The 20,764-nt window shown below is 41.3% G+C and overlaps 3 protein-coding genes across 5 annotated transcripts in view; 2 read left to right on the top strand and 1 right to left on the bottom strand.

The window, feature by feature from the left end:
- Positions 1-41: 41 nt before the first annotated feature.
- On the top strand, positions 42-8,196 carry AIMP2 (aminoacyl tRNA synthetase complex interacting multifunctional protein 2). 3 transcript variants are annotated; one of them, XM_032789943.2, is made up of 4 exons: positions 42-140; positions 2,677-2,883; positions 3,461-3,692; positions 7,651-8,196. In XM_032789943.2, exons 1-4 carry the CDS (start codon positions 126-128, stop codon positions 8,034-8,036), a joined length of 840 nt encoding a protein of 279 aa, XP_032645834.1. In that variant the 5' UTR covers positions 42-125; the 3' UTR covers positions 8,037-8,196. The 3 variants fall into 3 exon arrangements, with proteins under 3 accessions (XP_032645834.1, XP_032645833.1, XP_074925328.1); XM_032789942.2 differs by having other exon boundaries at positions 55-254; XM_075069227.1 differs by lacking the exon at positions 42-140 and adding an exon at positions 2,054-2,172.
- Positions 8,197-9,226: 1,030 nt separating this feature from the next.
- The window catches only part of EIF2AK1 (eukaryotic translation initiation factor 2 alpha kinase 1), a 54,602-nt gene continuing 43,064 nt past the window's right edge, over positions 9,227-20,764 (bottom strand). Inside the window, exons 12-15 of the mRNA XM_075069228.1 lie at positions 11,744-11,864; positions 11,535-11,614; positions 10,583-10,816; positions 9,227-9,447 (exon numbers count right to left, since the gene is read on the bottom strand). Of these exons, the coding sequence (XP_074925329.1) occupies positions 9,313-9,447; positions 10,583-10,816; positions 11,535-11,614; positions 11,744-11,864 (570 nt within the window). The 3' untranslated portion in view covers positions 9,227-9,312. The remainder of the gene's footprint in view (positions 9,448-10,582; positions 10,817-11,534; positions 11,615-11,743; positions 11,865-20,764) is intronic.
- ANKRD61 (ankyrin repeat domain 61) lies at positions 13,050-20,159 on the top strand. The gene is made up of 3 exons (XM_032789941.2): positions 13,050-13,377; positions 18,063-18,157; positions 19,147-20,159. Exons 1-3 carry the CDS (start codon positions 13,147-13,149, stop codon positions 20,087-20,089), a joined length of 1,269 nt encoding a protein of 422 aa, XP_032645832.1. The 5' UTR covers positions 13,050-13,146; the 3' UTR covers positions 20,090-20,159.

The raw sequence follows: 20,764 nt of genomic DNA on the forward strand, positions 1-20,764 counted from the left end.
CTTATCCATGGACCAATGGGAGACAGGTTGAGGTGGGCGGGGCAGCATCTGGGCTGGTGCCTGCTACGCTGGCAGCGCAGAGTGATTGACTCGGTTAGCAGCAGGGGGGAGGCCGCTGTGGCGCGATGCCCATGTACAAGGTGAGGTCCTTTCACGGGGCGTCCGGCGCGGTGCGGGCCGAGCACTTCCCCATCTGCATGTACCGGCTGCAGAACCTGCACCGCGGCCCGGCGGCCACTGCGCCACCGCACCAGGTAGGAGCGGAGCGGAGCGGGAGGAGGGATCCTGAGGAGCGCGGCCGCCGCACGCGGGCGGGACTGAGGCCTGCTTGGGGGGCTCGGCTGGGAGCGGTGGGGGTTGGACTGCTTCTGGGCCAGCCCGCTTCCTCACGGGAAGGGTCAAAGCGGCCCCTGGAGCTGGGCCCTGTGGACTCTTCCCCGCAGGGAGGGACCTGGCGCCGTCCCCACGTGGCCGAGGAGCCCGGACCCGCGTATTCACCCCAAAGGGGGTGGGGGGAAGGGAGTTCCGCGAGCTGCCTGACAAGTCCTGGGGAGTCTCCTCAGTTCCTGCACCGGGGGAAGCCACCGTTGCTTTGTGTGGCCACTTCCGGGAAACCCTGGTCTGGTGGAGCTCTGTCCCGGCCTACCTCGCTGCCTGCTCTTGATAACGCCGAGCCTCCTTTGTCGGCTGTGAAGTTTTCGTGCCCATAGTTGCACGGGGTCTGACTGGGTGAACGCTGAATGTTGTGGAACCTGCAGTCTCAGAGCCTTCTGTGGATCGTACTAGTCCCTTCGCTTCTCTGTTTTACAAGTGGGAAAACTGAGACAGGAAGGTAAAACGTCTTTCCTGGGGCCATAGAGAATCATAGGCAAAGCCTTCGGCATGCCCTGGACTCCATCTCTCTTTGTGGAAGGGTGTGCCAGAGTCTGTTTTATTTTTTGAGAGTAGGATGTTGTGTCTTGCCTTTATGGCTGCGAAGGTAACCATAGAATGTGAATCAAGTGTAAGGTGATAGCATTGTTGTCCTGAGTTTGCTACCAGTCTGCAACAATATGACTGAGATATGTTAATTCCCTATGCATCTTAATAGATTATCTACTCAAAACCTAAATATGGCAGTACAAATGTCAACATTGTCTACTGTTTGCTGACTATGTTAGCAGACATCAATTTTACGTTCTTTACCCACAGTCACAAACCAGTTTGCATACCCAGGTGCCAAAAGTTCCAACTCATCTTTTCCAGTTGCCTGACCCTTCAGATTCCCTGACATCTACAAAGCAGTTACCAATTGTCAATACAAAAATCTGTGGCATAGCAAAAATGGGACAGTGTAAAATAAATGTAATGGTCTGTAGATTAAATATTTTGATAGCCAAACCTGGGAAGTCATGGGTGGTGTGTGCGCGAAGGAGCAGATAGTTCATGAGGGAATATTTCAGTGTTCTGCAAAGCAGAAAAAGTTGGTGAATTATTAGTCTATTTACTGTACCTCACCCTCTCTGTTTACATGGCCTCTACAGAAATGCAGTATTACTACACATACCTGAAATAGCTATTTTTGTGAAAATCAGATCTAATTGTTAGGTTTGGTACCCACTTGCACTAAAATACCACCAGGTGTGAATTAAAATCAGTGTAGGTGTTTTGGTGCAAGGGTTTGCAGACCAGCCCATACAATGTATTTCATACCGTTCTTGGTGAAACCTCACTTTTAGTACTAAATAATAGCTTTGTCTTTCCTCATACCTTGAAGAAATAGGGGCCACACCTAAGATAATGCACAAGGATATACATTAGGTGTTTGCCTTTAGCACCAAAGTACTTTCATTATGCATTGTATAGGCTGCCTGTTGCCAGTTGGCTTTTTTTTTTAAATCAGTAAAATTGATTAAAAATTAACATGACACAATCTTGCATATCTTGCCTGGTAATAACTAAAACTTTTACTGCAACTTTTTTTAAAGATCTCCAAAGTACTTCACAAAGATAGGTATTATCCAACTACCACAGATGAGTAAAATACTTTGCTCGGGTTTGTATAACAGTTCTGGGAAGAAGCAGATCTGACTCCAAGCCTTCTGTCTGAGCGCTAGAATTCACTTTTATTTACAGCCGTTTGATATTGCAACATCAGCATGAGTTTCATCACTGTGAAAGTTACTGGTTGAAGTAAGTGGCTGGCAAGTCATTCTTGGGTCTTTAGGCTTCTGTATTCATGAAGTCCGTAAACTCTTCAGGGTTTAATTTTGAATTCTTATGTATGTAGATTTGCAGTTTTTATCTGGTTTTGATTAGGTCTTGGAATCACTCTTCTGTAAGACAGAGATGTAACATGTGGATCAAAAATTGTTTAATAAATGACTTAAAATATTTTAACCAATAAGATTTCAGTAAACCATTTAAATAAGGGACATATTTATAGTCTATCATTTTGCAGTCATCTGTTCACATAAAGTCAGTAGAAGTGACATGGGTTACTAATAAGCTTAAGAATTTCCTTTAGGATATTTTTTAAATATTTCCATAGTGTGTTAAAATGAAAGGTGTGATGTGATTAGTGTCAAAATAAATTCCTATAGAGACTTATGCACAGTTCATTCAGCGATGTACAATAATTGTATTGATGTATTGGGTATGAGTGAAAATTAATTTAATCTAATTCTTTCCTTCTAGGAAGAGGTTGACCCATCACTTCTAGCACTTGAATCCCGCCAAGAAGAGATCTTAAAACGCTTGTATGAACTTAAAACTGCTGTTGATGGGCTCTCAAAGATGATACAAACACCAGATGCTGACTTTGATGTAACTAATATAATCCAAGCTGATGAATATGCTCCTTTGACTGCAAGTGCAGCAGACTTAGATTCAATGCTTGGAAAGGCAAGTCCAGACTGGTATATAATCAATATACATGTGTCCAGTGAATGAATTACCTTTTGTGCAGAGGTCTCTATGATCAGTAGCTAATTTGCTTTGCATCCAAATTTGAATAAGAAAGGTAAAAAACTGCAGGGTGAGTAAAATTTGGGATACTCAAAACTGATACGTACAAAAGACCTACTACTGCTCTTTAAAACAAAATCTGTTCAGTTTGGGTTATTTGAAACCTCCATATGGCAGAACTCTAAGATGGACTAGTTGATCTTGAAATTATGGCCATGGCACTAAATCTTAGTTCTGCTGAAGTAAGACTCTTTACCTTGGACTTTAGCTGGAACCAGATTTTGACTCATAATGAGCACTGTGTTTTGTATCTTAGAAATATTACTGCTTGGTAAGGAAGTTGCTTGAGCAGATGTTGTATATCCTATAGCATTCAGTTTATTTTTAACATTTACAACTGTATGGCTTGATAAATTTCTTGTTCCGTACCAAAATTGTACTTACTGAATTTCTCTGAAGTGCAATGAGTTGTTATACATTAATGTCTGCTACATATTATTTACTTTTGATGCAGGATTATGGTGCTCTGAAAGATATTGTGATCAATGCAAACCCTTCTCAACCTCCATTGTCACTGCTAGTACTGCACAGTCTGCTGTGTGAGCGGTATAAGATTTTATCAGCTGTTCATACACACTCATCAGTGAAATGTGTGCCAGAAAACCTCTTGAAATGCTTCGGTGAGCAGAATAGGAAACAATCACGTCACGAGTATAAGTTGGGCTTCACTCTCATTTGGAAAAATGGTAAGAATGGCATCTAACTTACAGAAGGGGAGTGTTGACTTGCAAATGGTTAAATAGTTCTAATTTCAGGCATTTGCTTTAGATGAACACAACATTTAAAGGGTCATTCAATTTGAAAAATCACACTTCCATGTGAATTTTGTACCTATTGTTGCTACAAGTAATTCCTAAGGTTACTACAAAAGAAAAATCAGGGCTTTTTTTCTTAGTTTCCTTTTGATAGCAGTTTGTGTACACTCAAATGTGTCTTGTTCAGGTGTATCCCTCATCTGCTGCTCTAGAAGGAGCTTGCAAGAGCATGCTCTTCCTCAGCTAGGCAAGAAATGTGGGGGTGCCAACCCTCCTGGTATTGCGGGCAGTCTCCTGGAATCACGCTCTATCTTCCGGAGGCTACTTCAGCCAAACCGGGAGATTTTGGGTGCTAACAGTCTGGCACGGCAGCGGGGCTAAGGTAGGCTCTCTACCTGCCCTTGCTGAGTGCCACTCCTGGAAGAGACCGGCACTCTCCCTGTGCCCCTGGGGTGGGGGGAGGGCAAGGGGGGTCTCTGCATGCTGCCCCTGCCCTGAGTGCTGACTCCGCAGCTCCCACTGCCCAGGAACTACAGCCAATGGGAGCTGTAGAGGCGGAGCTTGCAGACAGTGGTGCACGGAGACCCGGTGGCCCCCCCATCTAGGAGCCGCTGCTAGAGGGATATGCCAGTCAGTTTTGGGAGCCGCCCGAGGTAAACACTGATCCCCTGACCTCCTCCTGCACCCCAATAGAGCCCGCAACCAAACTCTCTCTCCCAGAGCGTGACCCCACACCCCTTCCCGCACCCAGATTCCATAGGTGCTGGAACTAGTAGTGCTGGGGGTGCTGTAGCATCCCCGGCTTGAAGTAGTTTCCATTATATACAGGGATTATAGTTTGGTTCAATGGCTCTCAGCACCACCACTATGCAAATTGTTTCAGCTGCCCTGCCAAACTCCCTCCCAGAGCCTGACCCCACACCTCCTCCCACACCTAAACTCCTTCCCAGAGCCCAGCCCCCTTCCCGCATCCTAGCCTGGTGACAGTGAGTGAGGGTGGGGGAGAGCGAGTGACAGAGGGAGGGGAGATGGAGTGAGGTGGGGGCGGGGCTCAGAGAAGGGGCAGGACAAGAGTATTTGGGTTTGCGCAATTAGACAGTTAGCAACCCTATATACCAGTAACAGCAGCAACAAAGATGAAACAGCAGAGGCAGGTGTGTACACACAGAAAAGTGGGTAAGGAGTAGGCTTGAGTTGAGCGCTCCTCTTGAGTATTCATGAAAGACCCTTTAATAGAGCAGGTGAGCAGAATTTGTTCTGAAACATGCTGTTTAAAGAATGATTGAGCTAATAAAATACATTTTGCCCTCACTGTTACGGATCTTATCCATTGATGGACTAGTCAAAGGAAATGAATTCCACTGGCTGGAGCCTCAATATGTGGTCTGAAACTGGTTACGTAGAGCTAAAAGTTAGCTTCTAATAGCATTTGCCCCACTCTTGTTGGGGCAACAAGGAACCTCTCAAGTGGGTCCTAGACTATCCTAAGTTAGATGACAGCAGGTGTAATTGCATCTGCAAGTGAACAGGAAGCTATCCAGAATGAGCACAGGTTCTGTTTATCCTAGTCCATGCCTCTCAGCCATTTCTGCTCTAGCTGGAGGATTCCTGAAGTAGTGCAGTAATCAAATCTGGGGTAAAGTTGTGTGGGGTTTACCAATGCCTGGGAATCCAGAAGAAAGTAATCTAAGAGGAGCCAAAGACTGCAAGCCCTTATTAGTGACATTATTTTATACCTTCAGTAAATGAGGCATAAAGGCCTACTCCTGTTGTCCTCTTCCACCACGAATTTCCACTTTAGCCAGGCTGAGTTCGAGCTATCTCCCTTTCAGTTCATATCCCTATCAATTTTATAAAAAGTTATTAAACTAATATTTTCTTATTATTCTGGAAGTCTTCTCTGTAGTGAACTGCATTCTCATTTGATGATTCTCTAAATATGAATAAGGGAAAACCCTACTACAATAGTAGCACTATCCAGTTAGGGAGATAATGAAACAATGACAGACATTCCTAAACTTATTTCATACTACACAGAAACTACATTTAAAAGAACATAATTAAAATTGCAAAGTCAAGCCCTTAAAAGTTAGGAACTTTGCGTAGGCAGCCTTAATTTTCAATCTTAATTTGGCCCCCTTGTGTGTATGCATTTGATCGTCTTTAATTGCATAATCACATACTACTTTTTCCCAGGACCTGCTGTGGGGATAATAAGGGGTGTGTAGTAGAGACTTGTCAGTAGGACCTCTGCCTCATTTGTTGCACAAGTAGGAAGGTGTGTTGGGATTGCAGGAAGTCTCATGGTTATGGCAGTTGAATGCTGCCTTTGGAGTCTATGCAAAGATTTCATAGGTTATTAATTTTGTGTTCTTCATTTTCTGGGTGCCTGTCTTAAGTCCTTGGGTTCTGATTTGTAGAAGTGCTAAACATTCAGATGCAACTGAGGTCAGTGGCAGCTGTTTTGAATATATAAAAGTGCTATATATGATACGGAGTACACCGGAAACTCAGGTCCTAGGCATCTCAAATTGGACACCTGAAATTAGTAGATACTTCTTATCTTAATTTCTTGTCGTTAGTTTCTCTATCTGTAAAATACACCCTGGGTCACAGGGTTAAGATAAATTCATTATTTGGGAAGGCACTCCAATAATATAGTGGTAAGCAACATGGAAAAGCTCATAAGGAAATTAATCATTCTGTTTCTAAGAGCAGGTCTTGAATAGCGTGCAGTAAGGCAGGCATGGGGCTGTGCATTGAGCACTAAGAAAACAATATTGAATAGCTGCTTATTGAGTACTGAATGAAGAAAGGATCCTGTGTGGAAAAGTGTGATCATATAATTAAAGACTATGATAATATATATGTACAAGGGGGCTGGATTAAGGTTGCAGTAACCTAAAAGCAAGAGAGGTATACACAAATAACTCCTGAAAACAAATTCTGTTGGAGAGCATGATCTTGAATGCATACATTATTCATCAGTAGAACTGGAATATTTACAGTTGTGTCTCAGACCTCTGCCGCTGGAGTCTATGGAGTAGTAAATAGTTATCCTCTGTGTACCAGCTTGAGAGTGCGGTGGGATGGGACACTTCGCCTGTGAGTTTCGCTGATATTTGGTGACACTCAAGCATGCTGGGTTTCATTCCAGGCTCTGTGGAGTGTAGTCCAGTGGACAAAGACTCCTCTACCCCTTTTTCAGCCATTGGCATTCTTCATTGGAATCAACCGTCACCTCCACATTGCCTAGGCCCAACGAATCATGGAGAGCATGAGTGTGTGTTAGGTACCTGCCCTTAGGCAGGTTCCCGGACCTAGCACAGTCCAGAATTCACTGCAGGGAAAGTTCTGCTCAGTCTCAAACTGCAGCATGCCCACTGAGGACAGACTCTTCAAGGAATTTAGCTGTTAAAATCTAAGTCCCCAGTGAGCATGTGGAAACTGACTTTTCAAAGGCTTAGAACTTGGCCAAATTTTGATTTATTATCACAGCAAAAGCCCTCCTCCTTCCCAAACTTCAGGGCCCTGCTCCATAGTATTGGGCAGTGGGGGAAAGAGGTGGTGCTAGAATGTCTCACTGAAAAGATAGGCTGACCTTAACAGAAGCAAAAGGTATTTTCCTAGACTCATTCTCGGAAAAAGTTGAAATGTTTTTTTTTAAAACAAAAAAACAAAAAACCACACCCTTGAGACTGAAGCAGACACCTAGCATGGAAAACTTCGACCCAACAGGGCAAGTTAAGTAACTGAAAACAGGATCTTCTAGGGAAAACTTCGATAGGCAGCAATAGCAGCCCTGCCTCTACTACTAATGAACCTTTTTCCCTATATGTACTGTAAACAGTTGTGGTGCTAAGTGTTCCTGTTTTTGTCTTAATTTCAGTTCCCAAGCCCCAGATGAAGTTCAGCATTCAAACCATGTGTCCCATTGAAGGAGAAGGAAATATTGCTAGATTTTTGTTCTCCTTATTTGACCAGAAGCATAATGCAGTCACTTCAACTCTGATAGACAGTTGGGTGGATACAGCCATCTTCCAGCTGAAGGAAGGTAGCAGTAAAGAAAAAGCAGCAGTCTTACGCTCCATGAACACCACCCTTGGCAAGACACCCTGGCTGGGGGGAAATGAACTCACTGTAGCAGATATCGTGGCGTGGTGTGCACTTCAGCAGACAAGTTGCTCTAATGGTGTTCCAGCCAACGTACAGAAATGGATGAAGTCTTGTGAGAATTTGGCACCTTTCAACAGTGCCCTTAAACTATTACAATGAGTGTGCACTCTTCCAAGGGGGATTCTGTAGCTTTATTCCACCTTATGCCTGTTGTGGTGGTTGTGAAAGTCTCTTCTAAAATGTCTTTTAATGAAAGTGTGGATTGAAGTCTTTTAACATCAATTGTAAAGTCTTATACCAATAAAGACATCACAGTCGCCTTTTCCTTGTAATCTTATTTGTATGAGATTAAAGTGAACCCATAATAGCCTGTGGTGCCACAGCTGTATGTCAGACCAGTGGTTGTAAGTGTTGAGGGCATGTTTTGACCCCAAGTTATTCCCCATAGCGATCCAGGAAGAGGCTTAGAGCTAAAATGTTAAAAATGTTAGATGTAAATATTAGTCACTCTCCTGCACTGGCAACCTGGGAGAGGGGTGTGATCAGACACTACTAAAAAAACAGCTCCAGACACACACTGCCTATGGGGGGCAGGGGATAAAGGAGTGAGAGAGTGCAGTGAGGTGTTGTGGCTCCCCTCCACCCAGGAATGGGATGAGCCCATCTGGAGATCGGAGTAGGGGAAGCTTGGAGCCTGCCCCTCAGAGGAAGTATAAAGGCTTACCCTCAGAGCTCACTAAGGAGCCAGCCACTAGGCAGGCCAGATATCTCCTGCCTAGCCCACAACTGGGTAACCCCAGTGGCCCAAGGTACACACCAGGACTGGCCTGACTTGCCCTGTGATCACTACCTGGAGGAGTTGCCAGACCTGCCCTGCACCTGCTACCCCGAGGAGGGGGTGGGCTTGCCGCTTACCCACTACCCTGAGGAACCCAGGGTGGTGGACCCCCCTGACCCAAGTACTACCTGAGGGGGAGTCTGGAAGTAGCCCAGGGGCAGCTGACCCTCATCTGGCTGCAGCACTGCCAGAGCCCATGTCTGTGTTGTGGCTAGGATCCCCACTGACTCAGCAGCAGGTCTTCTGCTGTTGCTAGGGCCTCGGGCTGGGACACAGTGGAGTGGCAGGGCCTGTGCCCCCCTGCCACCCAACTCATGGGTGGCAGTCTTCCCCCTATCCCAGGCCTTGGAGGCTTGGGTCTACTGTTTTTGCTCAGCCCTGTCTTGACACTATTTGTACTGTTACTGCTCATCTCCAGAAGTGACCTTATAGGAACAGGTGAAATGAGAGACAAAGCATAACTAAATCATGCCTGAAAGACAAATACCATTAAAGTACAGACACAGGAAAGGTGTTTTGAAATATTTATATAAGAAACTTTACATAATTATGTTATATACACTTAATCACGTATACGAAGTCTGACTGATGCTCTACTTAAACTGGAGAACCAAGCCTCTTGTGCTTATCTTCTCTATCCTTTTTTTCTCTTGAAAGCAATTTTATTTTCTCCTTAAGCTTTTCAATTTCTTCCTCTTGCTGTATCACCTTCTGCTGTAGACTACAAATAATCTGAAAGCAAAAGTCAGTTTAAGAAAAGTCATGTATTGTAAGGATTCTTCTTAAATTTGCTTGCCACTAGCTAATTCACCAAGCCAACTAAATGTTTCCCCCTTTCAAAAGTTAACTTACTCTACCGACAGAAGAAATGCAAGTTTTACTGATGACAGGGATGGCAGTAGCAGACATTTGTTAGCTGCAGTACTAGGGGATGGATTTTTCCTTCTGCTACAGTACCAAGTGGCTTTTATTTTGCAGTGGTGCCCAAACTTTTCCTGTCACATGCCACCAGGTCTCTGTAATGGAATCTGTCCACGTTCCCCCTCCATTACTGCACAGTTGGCATAGGTGCTGCACCCCCAGCTTGAAGTGGTTTCCATTATATACAGGGTTTACAGTTTGGTTTAATGGCTCTCAGCACTCTACAAATTGTTCCAGCACCCCTGACAGTTGGCTGAACTGGGCAGGGGGAGGAGCTAGAGACAGAACTGGTTTGGGGGTGGAGCTGGGCAGGGGAGTGGAACTAGAGCAGGGGTGAGTGATGCTCCCTCCCCACCCCCGTGGGGGCTAGCTTGGGCCCTCCCAACCTCTGCATGCCCCTAGGGGATGGGGGGATACATCCCACAGTTTGGAGACCACTGTTTTAAAGGGAGATGACTGAAATGTTCTGGGGCTTCTGAGGTTAGTGCACAGCCCTTGAACTAGCATATAGATGACTCAGAAGATCAAAATTCTAATGTGGTAAGGGAACCTCTGGTAGGTTTTGTGGTAGAAGCACAGGAGTGAAAATCCTGCAAAATTATGTCTTCAGAGAAGCAGATAAAACTGATGTAACAATGAAAATACGTTATCTAGATTTCGAGACCAATATTTCTCAACCACCCAAGATTAGAAGCACTGGTGCAACAGCCCATTCTCATGCAGTGGTCCTAAGCACAGTAATCAGAAAAGCACTACATTTGTTCCATCATTCAAACCATCCTCTAAGTTGTAAAAATAGCAACCAGGACATGCAAACAGGCAGAGCAGAACACAGCTCTGCAACACAATGCAATTTTTTTATGTTCCTCTTGCATAAATGCATTTTTTCAGCTGTATGTTTTCTTTATGCTGTACTAAAATGGAGGCTGTTAGAGTAATAACTTACATTTTCTGTATTATGAAACAGTTCACTTTCAAGAAGCTGAGCAGCAGTTGGTCTCTGTGATGATACCTCACTGGTTAGCAACTTAACATACTTGGTTTGTACTGGCCATTTGTTGCTAAAAGAACTAGGAACATGGCCATTTCTTAAATTTGTCAACATTTTGCTTCTTTCCATTTCTGTTCCAAATGGCTGAAAAAGTTCTAGAAGAATTACACCCACACTGTACATGTCTGACTAGAAGAGGGAAAAAAGTAAAAAAGGCCTAGTTACATTTATTTTCAAAATAAATGTTTCAATGTTGTACACAGGTTCTAGGAAACAATATCAAGTGTTGAACACAGCATCCTAAAGGCTAACCGACTATTTGGCACTTTGCTAAAGACAGTTTTAGCATACACATGAACTACCTCATCACCAGCGGTGCACAAGAAAAAGGCAGAACTGAAACTTATGCCAGAGCCAGTAGTGAGGAAACTTTACTAGTTACAGTGTAGCTGCCCAAGCAGGAGACTTAAAGTTTTGTTCCTACTAACTGTAACAAGCATTTCTTTTAAAACAAGTATAAATTTGTTTCATTACATTTAATCATAGAATATCAGAGTTGGAAGGGACCTCAGGAGGTCATCTAATCCAACCCCCTGCTCAAAGCAGGACCAATCCCCAGACAGATTTTTGCCCCAGATCCCTAAATGGCCCCCTCATGGATTGAACTCACAACTCTGGGTTTAGCAGGCCAATGCTCAAACCACTGAGCTATCCCTCCCTGCAAGTCTCATTCATTTTTAACCTTTTCTTTTTAGAGAAATGTTGCTCTTAATTATTTAAGGAGTAAAGACAAAGGTAGTCACTATCTTAACCTAAAGAAAGTACATCAGAATAACAAATGTTGGGCAGATAATACTTTGGTGTAAAGTATTTTTAAAACTATAGGGAAAAAAACAATTGTCACTACCTTGAAATCATAGTGAGATCCTTGCAGCTGTTCTGGTGAAGCATACAGACAAGTACCGACTCCTGAAGTATGTTTTAGTCCTATAAAAAAGAAACAATTTAAATTGCTTCAGTGACTCCAAGTTCATTTATAAAAATTGATAATGATTTAAACATCTTTTCAATAATGCACTGCTAATTTTTAGTTGAAAACTGTGTTTTTTCAATTACCATTTATCTTCTCTGTCTTTAACCAATGGTTTGGGTTTTCCTGTATAATATCTCTGCAAGCCAGTCCGAAATCTCCTATTTTCACATGGTGGTCTGATCCATATAGAAAGACATTTCTGGGCTACAAAAATAAATAAACTGCATCAATCTCTTACTTTAAAAAAATAAACCAGAATTTTTTAAAAAGTATTCGGAAGTAACATTTCTCTATATGTTTCACAAATTGTAATATTCCTTGTAGTCTTCAAAAGGATAAAACCAAACACCTATAATAGTTAATTACTAATTATTTTACATCTGCATTAATAACCTAGTAAAAAAGAGCATAAATGAAATTCACAGGTGTTATATCAGAAGATGATGCAAACACCAGTGGAGGCAGACATGCAACACCAGAGGCACTAGATAAAAAAGAAACATGGGCAAACAGTAACAAAACAAGAATTAACATTGGAAAAAATACAAGCTTATAGACTTGGGGGGAAATATTAAACTGATCTTCAGCAGGAGGGGGAAACCTGAGAAACAGTAATGACAAGAGAGACCTAGCATGATAGTGCACAGCAAATTTAGATCATTTAATGTCTAATGGCAACAAACAAACAAAAACCTGGACTCTGTATACAGTCCCTCTTCTCCAAATGGCTCTAGTGACCACATCTCAAATAGTACATTCAATTCTGGGTAACTCATTATCAGAAATACACTGAAACTGGGAAGAGTCTAGCAAAGAGCACAAGGGATTTAGGAGGCAGAAAGCACTGACATATGAAGAAAGATTAAAATATCAATATGTTAAATTTAAATGTGGCTATATGACCATTAGATAGAAAATGCTAAAAAAATTAAAAAATACCTGCAAACTGTAAACGAAGAAAGGAGAATTATTTAGTGTGTTAAAAAGAGTACGGTATGAAATTAAATAGAACATTTAGGCTGCATATCAGAAAATCATCTCCACAATGAAATGTATTAGGATGCAATACAATTCCTCAAAAGGGAAGTAAAAACGTTATTGCTTGGTAAATGAACTATACAGAATAATCCTGCCCTGCCTTGGGGGTGGAGGAGGTGGAACCCTGAATGATTTAAATGCACTGTCCATATTTAATATCTTGATTATTTTATAGCAACTCTAAAATGTTACACAAGCACTGAGGTAATGTTATATACTTAGAAATACACCACATTAATTAAGTCTGACAAACATATGAAGCAAGTTGCAGACAAATATCAGTTAGTATTCTGCTGATAGTTGTAACTTTAAAACCCGACTTCAAATCTGTTCTAGAACCCAACATCTTGCAACATCACAAAGAGTGATACAGTTCCCATGACAGAGTCCAAAATTCTGCCTTTCCTTTGGGCCATGTATTCACACTACAAACTACATTTATCTTACCATGGGTAACATAATCAAGGGAGCCAGCACATCCACAACTGAGTCTGATCCTTTCACTTACTCCCTTTCTTCCTGTAGGCCGAAGGGATTTAAGCCACTTCAGGCAAAACTATATGAAGCAATAATGAAAGATGACAGCACCAGCATTAAAGTTTTACTAGCACACCAACCTGTCAATGAACCACTGATTGTCTGGGATAACTCTGCATGCAGAAGAACACTGTCAATCCAGGTAACCATTTGACCTAAATTATCATCATTTTTAAATCCACAGAGTAAAGATGCTATTTAAAATTCACAAAAAAAATTCCTCAACTAATTCACTAAAAACATCAAAAGGTTAATAATAAAAAATGGGGGCTTTTAATTCTATATTTGACTGGTTAGATCTTACTGGGTGTTCAGCTCTTGATGACCAAGACTATTTATTTTGGGACTTAATATATGGATTTATGAGTGCCTGAGATTAGGCTCCTTTCTTAAAAAATTCCTGGCCAAAACAATAAAGCTACCTGACATTCACTTTTCATGCATAAAAAGCTCCCATTCATAAATATATGAGGCAGAATAAATCCCACAAGCTCCACAATCCCATAAAGTAGTTTACTATGACCCAGTGATTTGACTCAATTGCATGGTCAAGTAATTAACAGACTAGCTACAAGACATCTGTGAAATTCAATACTATACCTTCTAAAAAGATAACTGATCATAAAAACAAAACATCCTAGGTTTACTGGTAGAGATCCCACTTACAAATGGGAATTTTATCATTGTAACTGGTTTGTGTTATATTTTTCAGAATCAAGAAATGTATTAAAAATGGTATTTCTAAGATATATTAAGTTTTGGTGCCTGTCAAACTCAAGGGCTACTTGATAAGTGTTCATCCAAACTAACAGCAGTGAAATTCAGAGTTAAAGCTGCCACTCACTCCATTGTTAAGTAATTCTGTTGGAAGTGTTGCAAAAGTCACAGACCAGCAGAAACCTTACACATAGTACCTGTTTGCTCAAGCTGTCTGGGACAGGCTATGTTCTGGCCCTCTTTTTTACCTCCCTGCTGCTGCAGTATAAGAAGCCAATTGAGTCCTAGGACTGTGATATTAGAAGAAAATCAGCCAATAAATACTCTCTTTTCCTTTCCTTTCCTTCCCTCCCCTTTTCTTTAATTAATTTGTATTCTGCAATCCTACTGATTAAAATATTAAGTATGAGTTTTAATTTAAAACCAAACAATAGACAAGAACATCTACACAAAAAAACCTCTCAATCTCAGCTGCTAGGAGGAAGGGTCAGGGAGCTTTGCCTTTCAATGTTCTGGCTGCACCCACATTGCCAAATGGTTCATTTCACTAGCAAACCTTCCAGTTTGCCTGATGCACATGACCAGCCCAAAGCATAAATTAGAGAGATCACTCCAACAGCAAGGAAGCTGTGGTACAAATTTCCCACAAGAAAAGCCAGATAAAGAGGGAGGAGACTAGACTAGGGTGTCAGAAACCACATACGTGGTAACCATACATATGTTGAACAGTGGGGAAAAAAAAGTCTTAAGCTTCCAAGAGTAAGATGAATGGGTTACAAATATGGGTGTAATATAGTATGGAATTAGTGATAACCATCAGTAGAGCTCCAGTGTTTCTAGGCTTACTAATCCTGTCCCCTTCCTTTTCATCATTAAACATAAGAATGGCCATACTGGGTCAGACCAAAGGTCCATCCAGCCCAGTATCCTGTCTGCCAACAGTGGCCAATGTCAGCTGTCCCAGAGGGGCTGAACCTAACAGGTAATGATCAAGTGATCTCTCTCCTGCCATCCATCTCCTCTCTCTGACAAACAGAGGCTAGGGACACCGTTCCTTACCCATCCTGGCTAATAGCCGTTAATGGACTTATCCTCCATGAATTTATCTAATTCTCTTTTAAACACTGTTATAGTCCTAGCCTTCACAACCTCCTCAGGAAAGGAGTTCCACAGGTTGACTGTGCAATGTGTGAAGAACTTCCTTTTATTTGTTTTAAACCTGCTGCCCATTAATTTCACTTGGCGGCCCCTAGTTCTTATATTATGGGAACAAGTAAATAACTTTTCCTTATTCACTTTCTCCACACCACTCGTCATTTTATATATCTCTATTATATCCCCCCTTAGTCTCCTCTTTTCCAAGTTGAAAAGTCCTAGCCTCTAATTTCTCCTCATATGGGACCCGTTCCAAACCCCTAATCATTTTAGTTGCCCTTCTCTGAACCTTTTCCTAGTGCCGGTATATCTTTTTTGAGACGAGGAGACCACATCTGTACGCAGTATTCAAGATGTGGGCGTACCATGGATTTATATAAGGGCAATAAAATATTCTCCATCCTATTCTCTATCCCTTTTTTAATGATTTCTAACATCCTATTTGCTTTTTTGACTGCCGCTGCACACTGCATGGACGTCTTCAGAGAACTATCCACAATGACTCCAAGATCTCTTTCCCAATTAGTTGTAGCTAAACTAGCCCCCATCATATTGTATGTATAGTTGGGGTTATTTTTTCCAGTGTGCATTACTTTACATTTATCCATATCAAATTTCATTTGGCTAGTTTACCTAGCCAAAGCTCTATCCTGAGTAATGATCTAAGCCTGTGCATACTGTCATTAGATTAGTGTGTATCTCTGTGCAGTAAGGCATCTCCTCTCCAAAAAGATATGAGTATCATGAAAAGGAAATTGCGTAACTGTGTAATTTTTCCCTCTAATTATGAACTGTTAGTAGAGAGGACTCCCAGTTAGCGCAATATGTTTGTAACATGAGGTGCTGACTCAGGAGTTAACTCTGTCATTTATATTAATTGAGCCCTAATTGAAAGACAGGCACTTGGCGGTGGCTAATTAACCAATTAGGAGTACAGCCAAGGGGCTAACAGGGTGAAAGTAATCCCAGCAGTTAGGTCTATATAAGCACACAGGAAGGAAATATAGGAGGAAGAGCTGGAAGCCTGAAGGAAGGCAGAAGTAGGCAAGACTAGCTGCTGCTACTGTACCCTTCCCTAGAACCAAATGAAGCTAGTGACTTATTGTCAATATAAAATATGGTGGCAGTGATGGAGACCTGAAGTGTTTGGGGCCTGTGATTAAGGCATAAGGGAACTCTCAGGGGACCACTCCAAGACAGTGTTTTATGCATTTTTACAATAAATTCCAATTAAACAGAAGTTAACCATTTTCCATGGAATATCTTCATTAGGAAAGGATGTTAGAACATACCAGATACATACAGGAACATTGCACAAATGCATTACTATAGTCAGCCTGGCACTCATTAACTGTACTACCCATAAGAAATGTATGTACTGTACCATTCATATTAAGAACAGGGTATTATTTATGTAGCAATTTACCATCCTGCCAAATAAGTAACAAATTCTGCCCACGGAAAACTTACTATCTGAGGATACAAGTGAATACAGTAGATAGAATTAGTACAAAGTATGGTGGGGGCATTTCAAATTGTATGCATCAATCTAAGTGGCTTTCTAAGGGTATGTCTACACTACTCGCTGGATCAGCAGGTAGCGATCGATCGAGCGGGGATCAATTTATTGCGTCTAGTCTAGTCTAGTCGACCCCCAAGCCCGCACCCGTCGACTGCTGTACTCCAGCGCCACAAGAGGCACAGGCAGAGTCGACAGGGGAGCGGCAGCAGTCGACTCACCATGGTGAGTGGTGACACTATGGTAAGTGGATCTAAGTATGTTGACTTCAGCTACGTTACTCAAGTAGCTGCAGCTGCATAACTTAGATTGATTCGCCGCCCCCAGTGTAGACCAGGGCTTAGTGTTGCCAAGAAGTTTTTGGCCAATACTGATTGGAAGGTTGTCCCAAGCATATTGAGGAGCTTGAAAGAAAGCAAGAAGTCAGAAGCAAATACAGGGAACATTGTTGGGTGATGATTTCTCTGCCTTCCTAGAAACACACAAATGCTGTTATTTCAGTCTGTATCAGTATAGTGTACACTACCAAGAAAGCTACAAGACTGTCAGAAAGAACTGGGGTGAAGACAACTACTCTTAAGAACAAGAAAGGTGAATAGCTAAAATCCTTATTCGGGAAGAAATGGACAGACATGGGATATTTCTTCCTAGTCTTCTTTAATTACAATGTTGTTACAGTTATTGCTTTATAATAAGAAAAGCAGAAGCGTAAGATGTAAGTCAATATACTCCTAAATCTGTAGGAAACACAAATCCACATATAGCTCATGGAACCAGCTTGACTGAAATCCCAGGAAGGCAGTCTGTCTTCGACAGTTTCAGGACGGTATTTGTTTACCCCATCTGCAAAGTATTCTCACTAGATTTGGACAGATGCACAGCTTTATATCTCACACACACACAAACACACTAGATGACCCAAATTTCTTGATTTTATTTTTTTCAAACAATGAATGGTTAGAAATCTTAAAAGCCCAACTATAGAAGAAAAATCAAATTTCTAATATTCAGTGCTTAACTACTATAATTATGGACACACTTGACTACGCTCTTTCAATTAAATTAATATTAAAATTCAAATGTTCAATAGGCAGATAAATCAGAGTTCTTCTTTTTTGGAAAAAATACAAGGTTCTTAAGTTTTATTTGCAATTAAATTCTGCAGAACATATTCTGCTATTGGTTTGATGCTTTAGTGGAACAAATTCTGCAATCTGTGATGTAGACACCAAGTATGCCATTATTCAGGCAAATGCCTCCGTCTGCTCTCGGTTATCAAGGGAATAAGGAAAATTGGTTAAACCTAACCTTATCCAGCTAACATGTGCTTGTCACAAATTGTACTAGATAAACTAATTCACCTTCAAGCAAAGTCAGACTGTAGACTACAAAACTCAGAAGTACATTAACAAATATGTATTTTTGGTTCCATACAGGATCAGTCTATTCTTCCAATTCACTTAGCTGCCAAACACAGAAGAGAAAAGAGTTTGCGTTGTTTGCTAGAATCTGGTGCTGACCCAAAACTAAGGTAGAGCATTTGTAGTCACTCACATTGCACTCCATCAAGAATATGCACAACTGCATACTGAAGTGGTATATAACTTTAGGGCTCCCTTAGTGATTAAGATCTTATATTTCTACATGTGTTGATGTGCAAGATTTCCCACACTATGTGGCAAGATCTCTGGAGGTCATAATTTTGAATGTGGAGTTTTTTTTATTTTTAGTTCACTTAACATATGCAGAAATACATAACTGAAGGGACACAGGATAACATGGACACAGTACACAAATTAGGGTAGAAAAGTGAATATGCTTACTATACTGCCAGCTACTGTGGCTACAAATAAATGAAGGAGAAAAGATACATCTCAAACTGAAAACAAAGCAGGAAAGACAAAGGACTGGACAAAAATAGGCTAGTCCCAAATAATAAATAATGTAAAACAGTGGTTCCCAACCTTTTTTGATCTGCCACCCATAAAAGTGGCCAAAGAATCATTCCATTCCACAGTCTTTTGACCACAAAGGGTTGTGGAATTTAGGTCATGAGTATGGTAGGAGCTTCTGCCTGCCTCCCCACATACTCTTCTTTGTGCCTGCATTTTGCTCAACTCTGGGGTAGCAAAGCTCCTAGGTGCTGTGAAGTCTCCTACCTTCCCAAGCACCAGAGTTGAGCATAATTAAGGCAGGGAAGAGAAGCGGAGGAGCAGCTCTGTAACTGGCTGCCAGTCTGGAGGGGGGCAGAGGCATCAGCCACAACAACAAATTAGGGGTAAGTAGGGAGTTGTTCTGCCTCTCACCAACCCCAGCTACTGGGTTTTAGTGACCCATAGATTTTGCTGTTTTCTCAACTGATGGCATGGAACCCACTGCTAGGTGATGTCCTACTAGTTTAGCAATGCTAGTCTAAACTATTTTTTGCTGTTTAAAATATTTTACTTTGCTATCTTTATGTAAGCCACTTGATGTTTACTAAAGTAAAAAGAATTAACTTATTAAATTTGTATATTTTAGAGATAACAGAGGTTACACAGCACTTCACCTCCTCCTGCTACACTGGCCAAATATTTATCTAACTGAGACAGACATTTTGACCAGATTTCAGAGAAACCTGGGAATTACACAGAGTAATGCAGAAGAATGTCTTCGTATCTTGTGTGAGAAGGAAGTTCAAACAGATCCTGAAATGGATAGTAACTACAAACACAGCTACTTACATTTAGCCCTACATTCTGGAGCCTCTCGAGCTATATCTATTCTAATTGAGAATGGTGCCAACACAGATGACAGAGATGAGTTTGGCAAAACAGCGCTTCACACTGCTGCAGAGCATTTGAACAAGGAGATAACAGAAACTTTAATCACCTGTGGAGCAAACATTAATTGTACTCTTCCAACATATGGAAAAACTGCTCTTCAGCTTGCAGTGTGCACTGCATCATCTAAAGCAGGCACAGTTTTAGCTGCCGATATAGATTGCATCCATTTACTGTTAATGAATGGAGCTAAAGTAAATACTCAAGATTGTGAAGGACGAGCAGCTATTCATGATGCTTGCTTGGGAGGCAGAAAAGAAATAGTTGATCTCCTCCTAGATTACCATGCAGATGTTAACATTTTAACAAGACAAGGGCAATCTCCCCTTTTTCTGTTTCTTCAACACAGGTCAAATCTAAGACGTACATCACTGTTAAATAAGTTGTTAAACCTCTCATACCCGTTGAAGCTAACCAATAATCAAGGAGATCTACCCACTGGACTTCTGCTCCAAGAATTTCAAATACAAAAAGACTTTCTTGTAAGATTATCAAATAACATGTTGTCTCTGCAAGACATCTGCAAAATCACTGTCAGAAGAATATATGGGGAAAAAAACAAACAATGCTTGAAAAAACAACTTCCTGTAACTGTATGGAATTCTTTATACAACTACCAGGACTACTCACAACTTTGGTAAATAAATCTCATGACTTAAACAGTCACAAAGTTAAATGATTCTGGCAGATTTGATTAATGTGTGTCACATATGTAGTCACACACACCTACATGGGAAAGTGAATTGAGAAACTGTTGATCCTGAAACTGTGTAATGAAAAATTAAACATGAATCAGGATGCATATTAATACTGCATGTGTATTTTGAAACAGCTCTTAACATTTCTCAAATGTAATTTTAATACTCAAGTGTTTTTTTTAAACACATAATACTTTTCATGTGTAATCACGATTTTAAGTACAGTATCTAGAAAGACAGCCAGTGAATCTCCAAGAGAAAGGGATGGGGAAATTACACATTTGGTCTATTTCTATATGTTTTCAGTTTAACTAGTAAACAAAACAAGCAAGATATTCTACAAATTCTCATAATTAAAGCCAATTAGTCAACAATAATCTTATAACTATATCTATTGTCATCAATCCAGGTTACTCAGGAGGACGTAAGGACAAAGAACTAATTCGTTATATTTTTTAAAAATTTGGCTCTCATTGTTCTTAATGAGAATGAAGTCAAGCTGCCCTCAGGGAAGATAGTGAACCCTTATACTGTCCGGAGGCAGAGAGGTGCACTATGAGAAGAAGGTGAATAGAACCAGGGGCCATCTTGGTTAAGGGCAGCATGTGGCCTCAGAAC

This window comes from Chelonoidis abingdonii, chromosome 9, assembly GCF_003597395.2.
Source record: "Chelonoidis abingdonii isolate Lonesome George chromosome 9, CheloAbing_2.0, whole genome shotgun sequence".
Lineage (NCBI taxonomy): Eukaryota > Metazoa > Chordata > Testudines > Testudinidae > Chelonoidis > Chelonoidis abingdonii.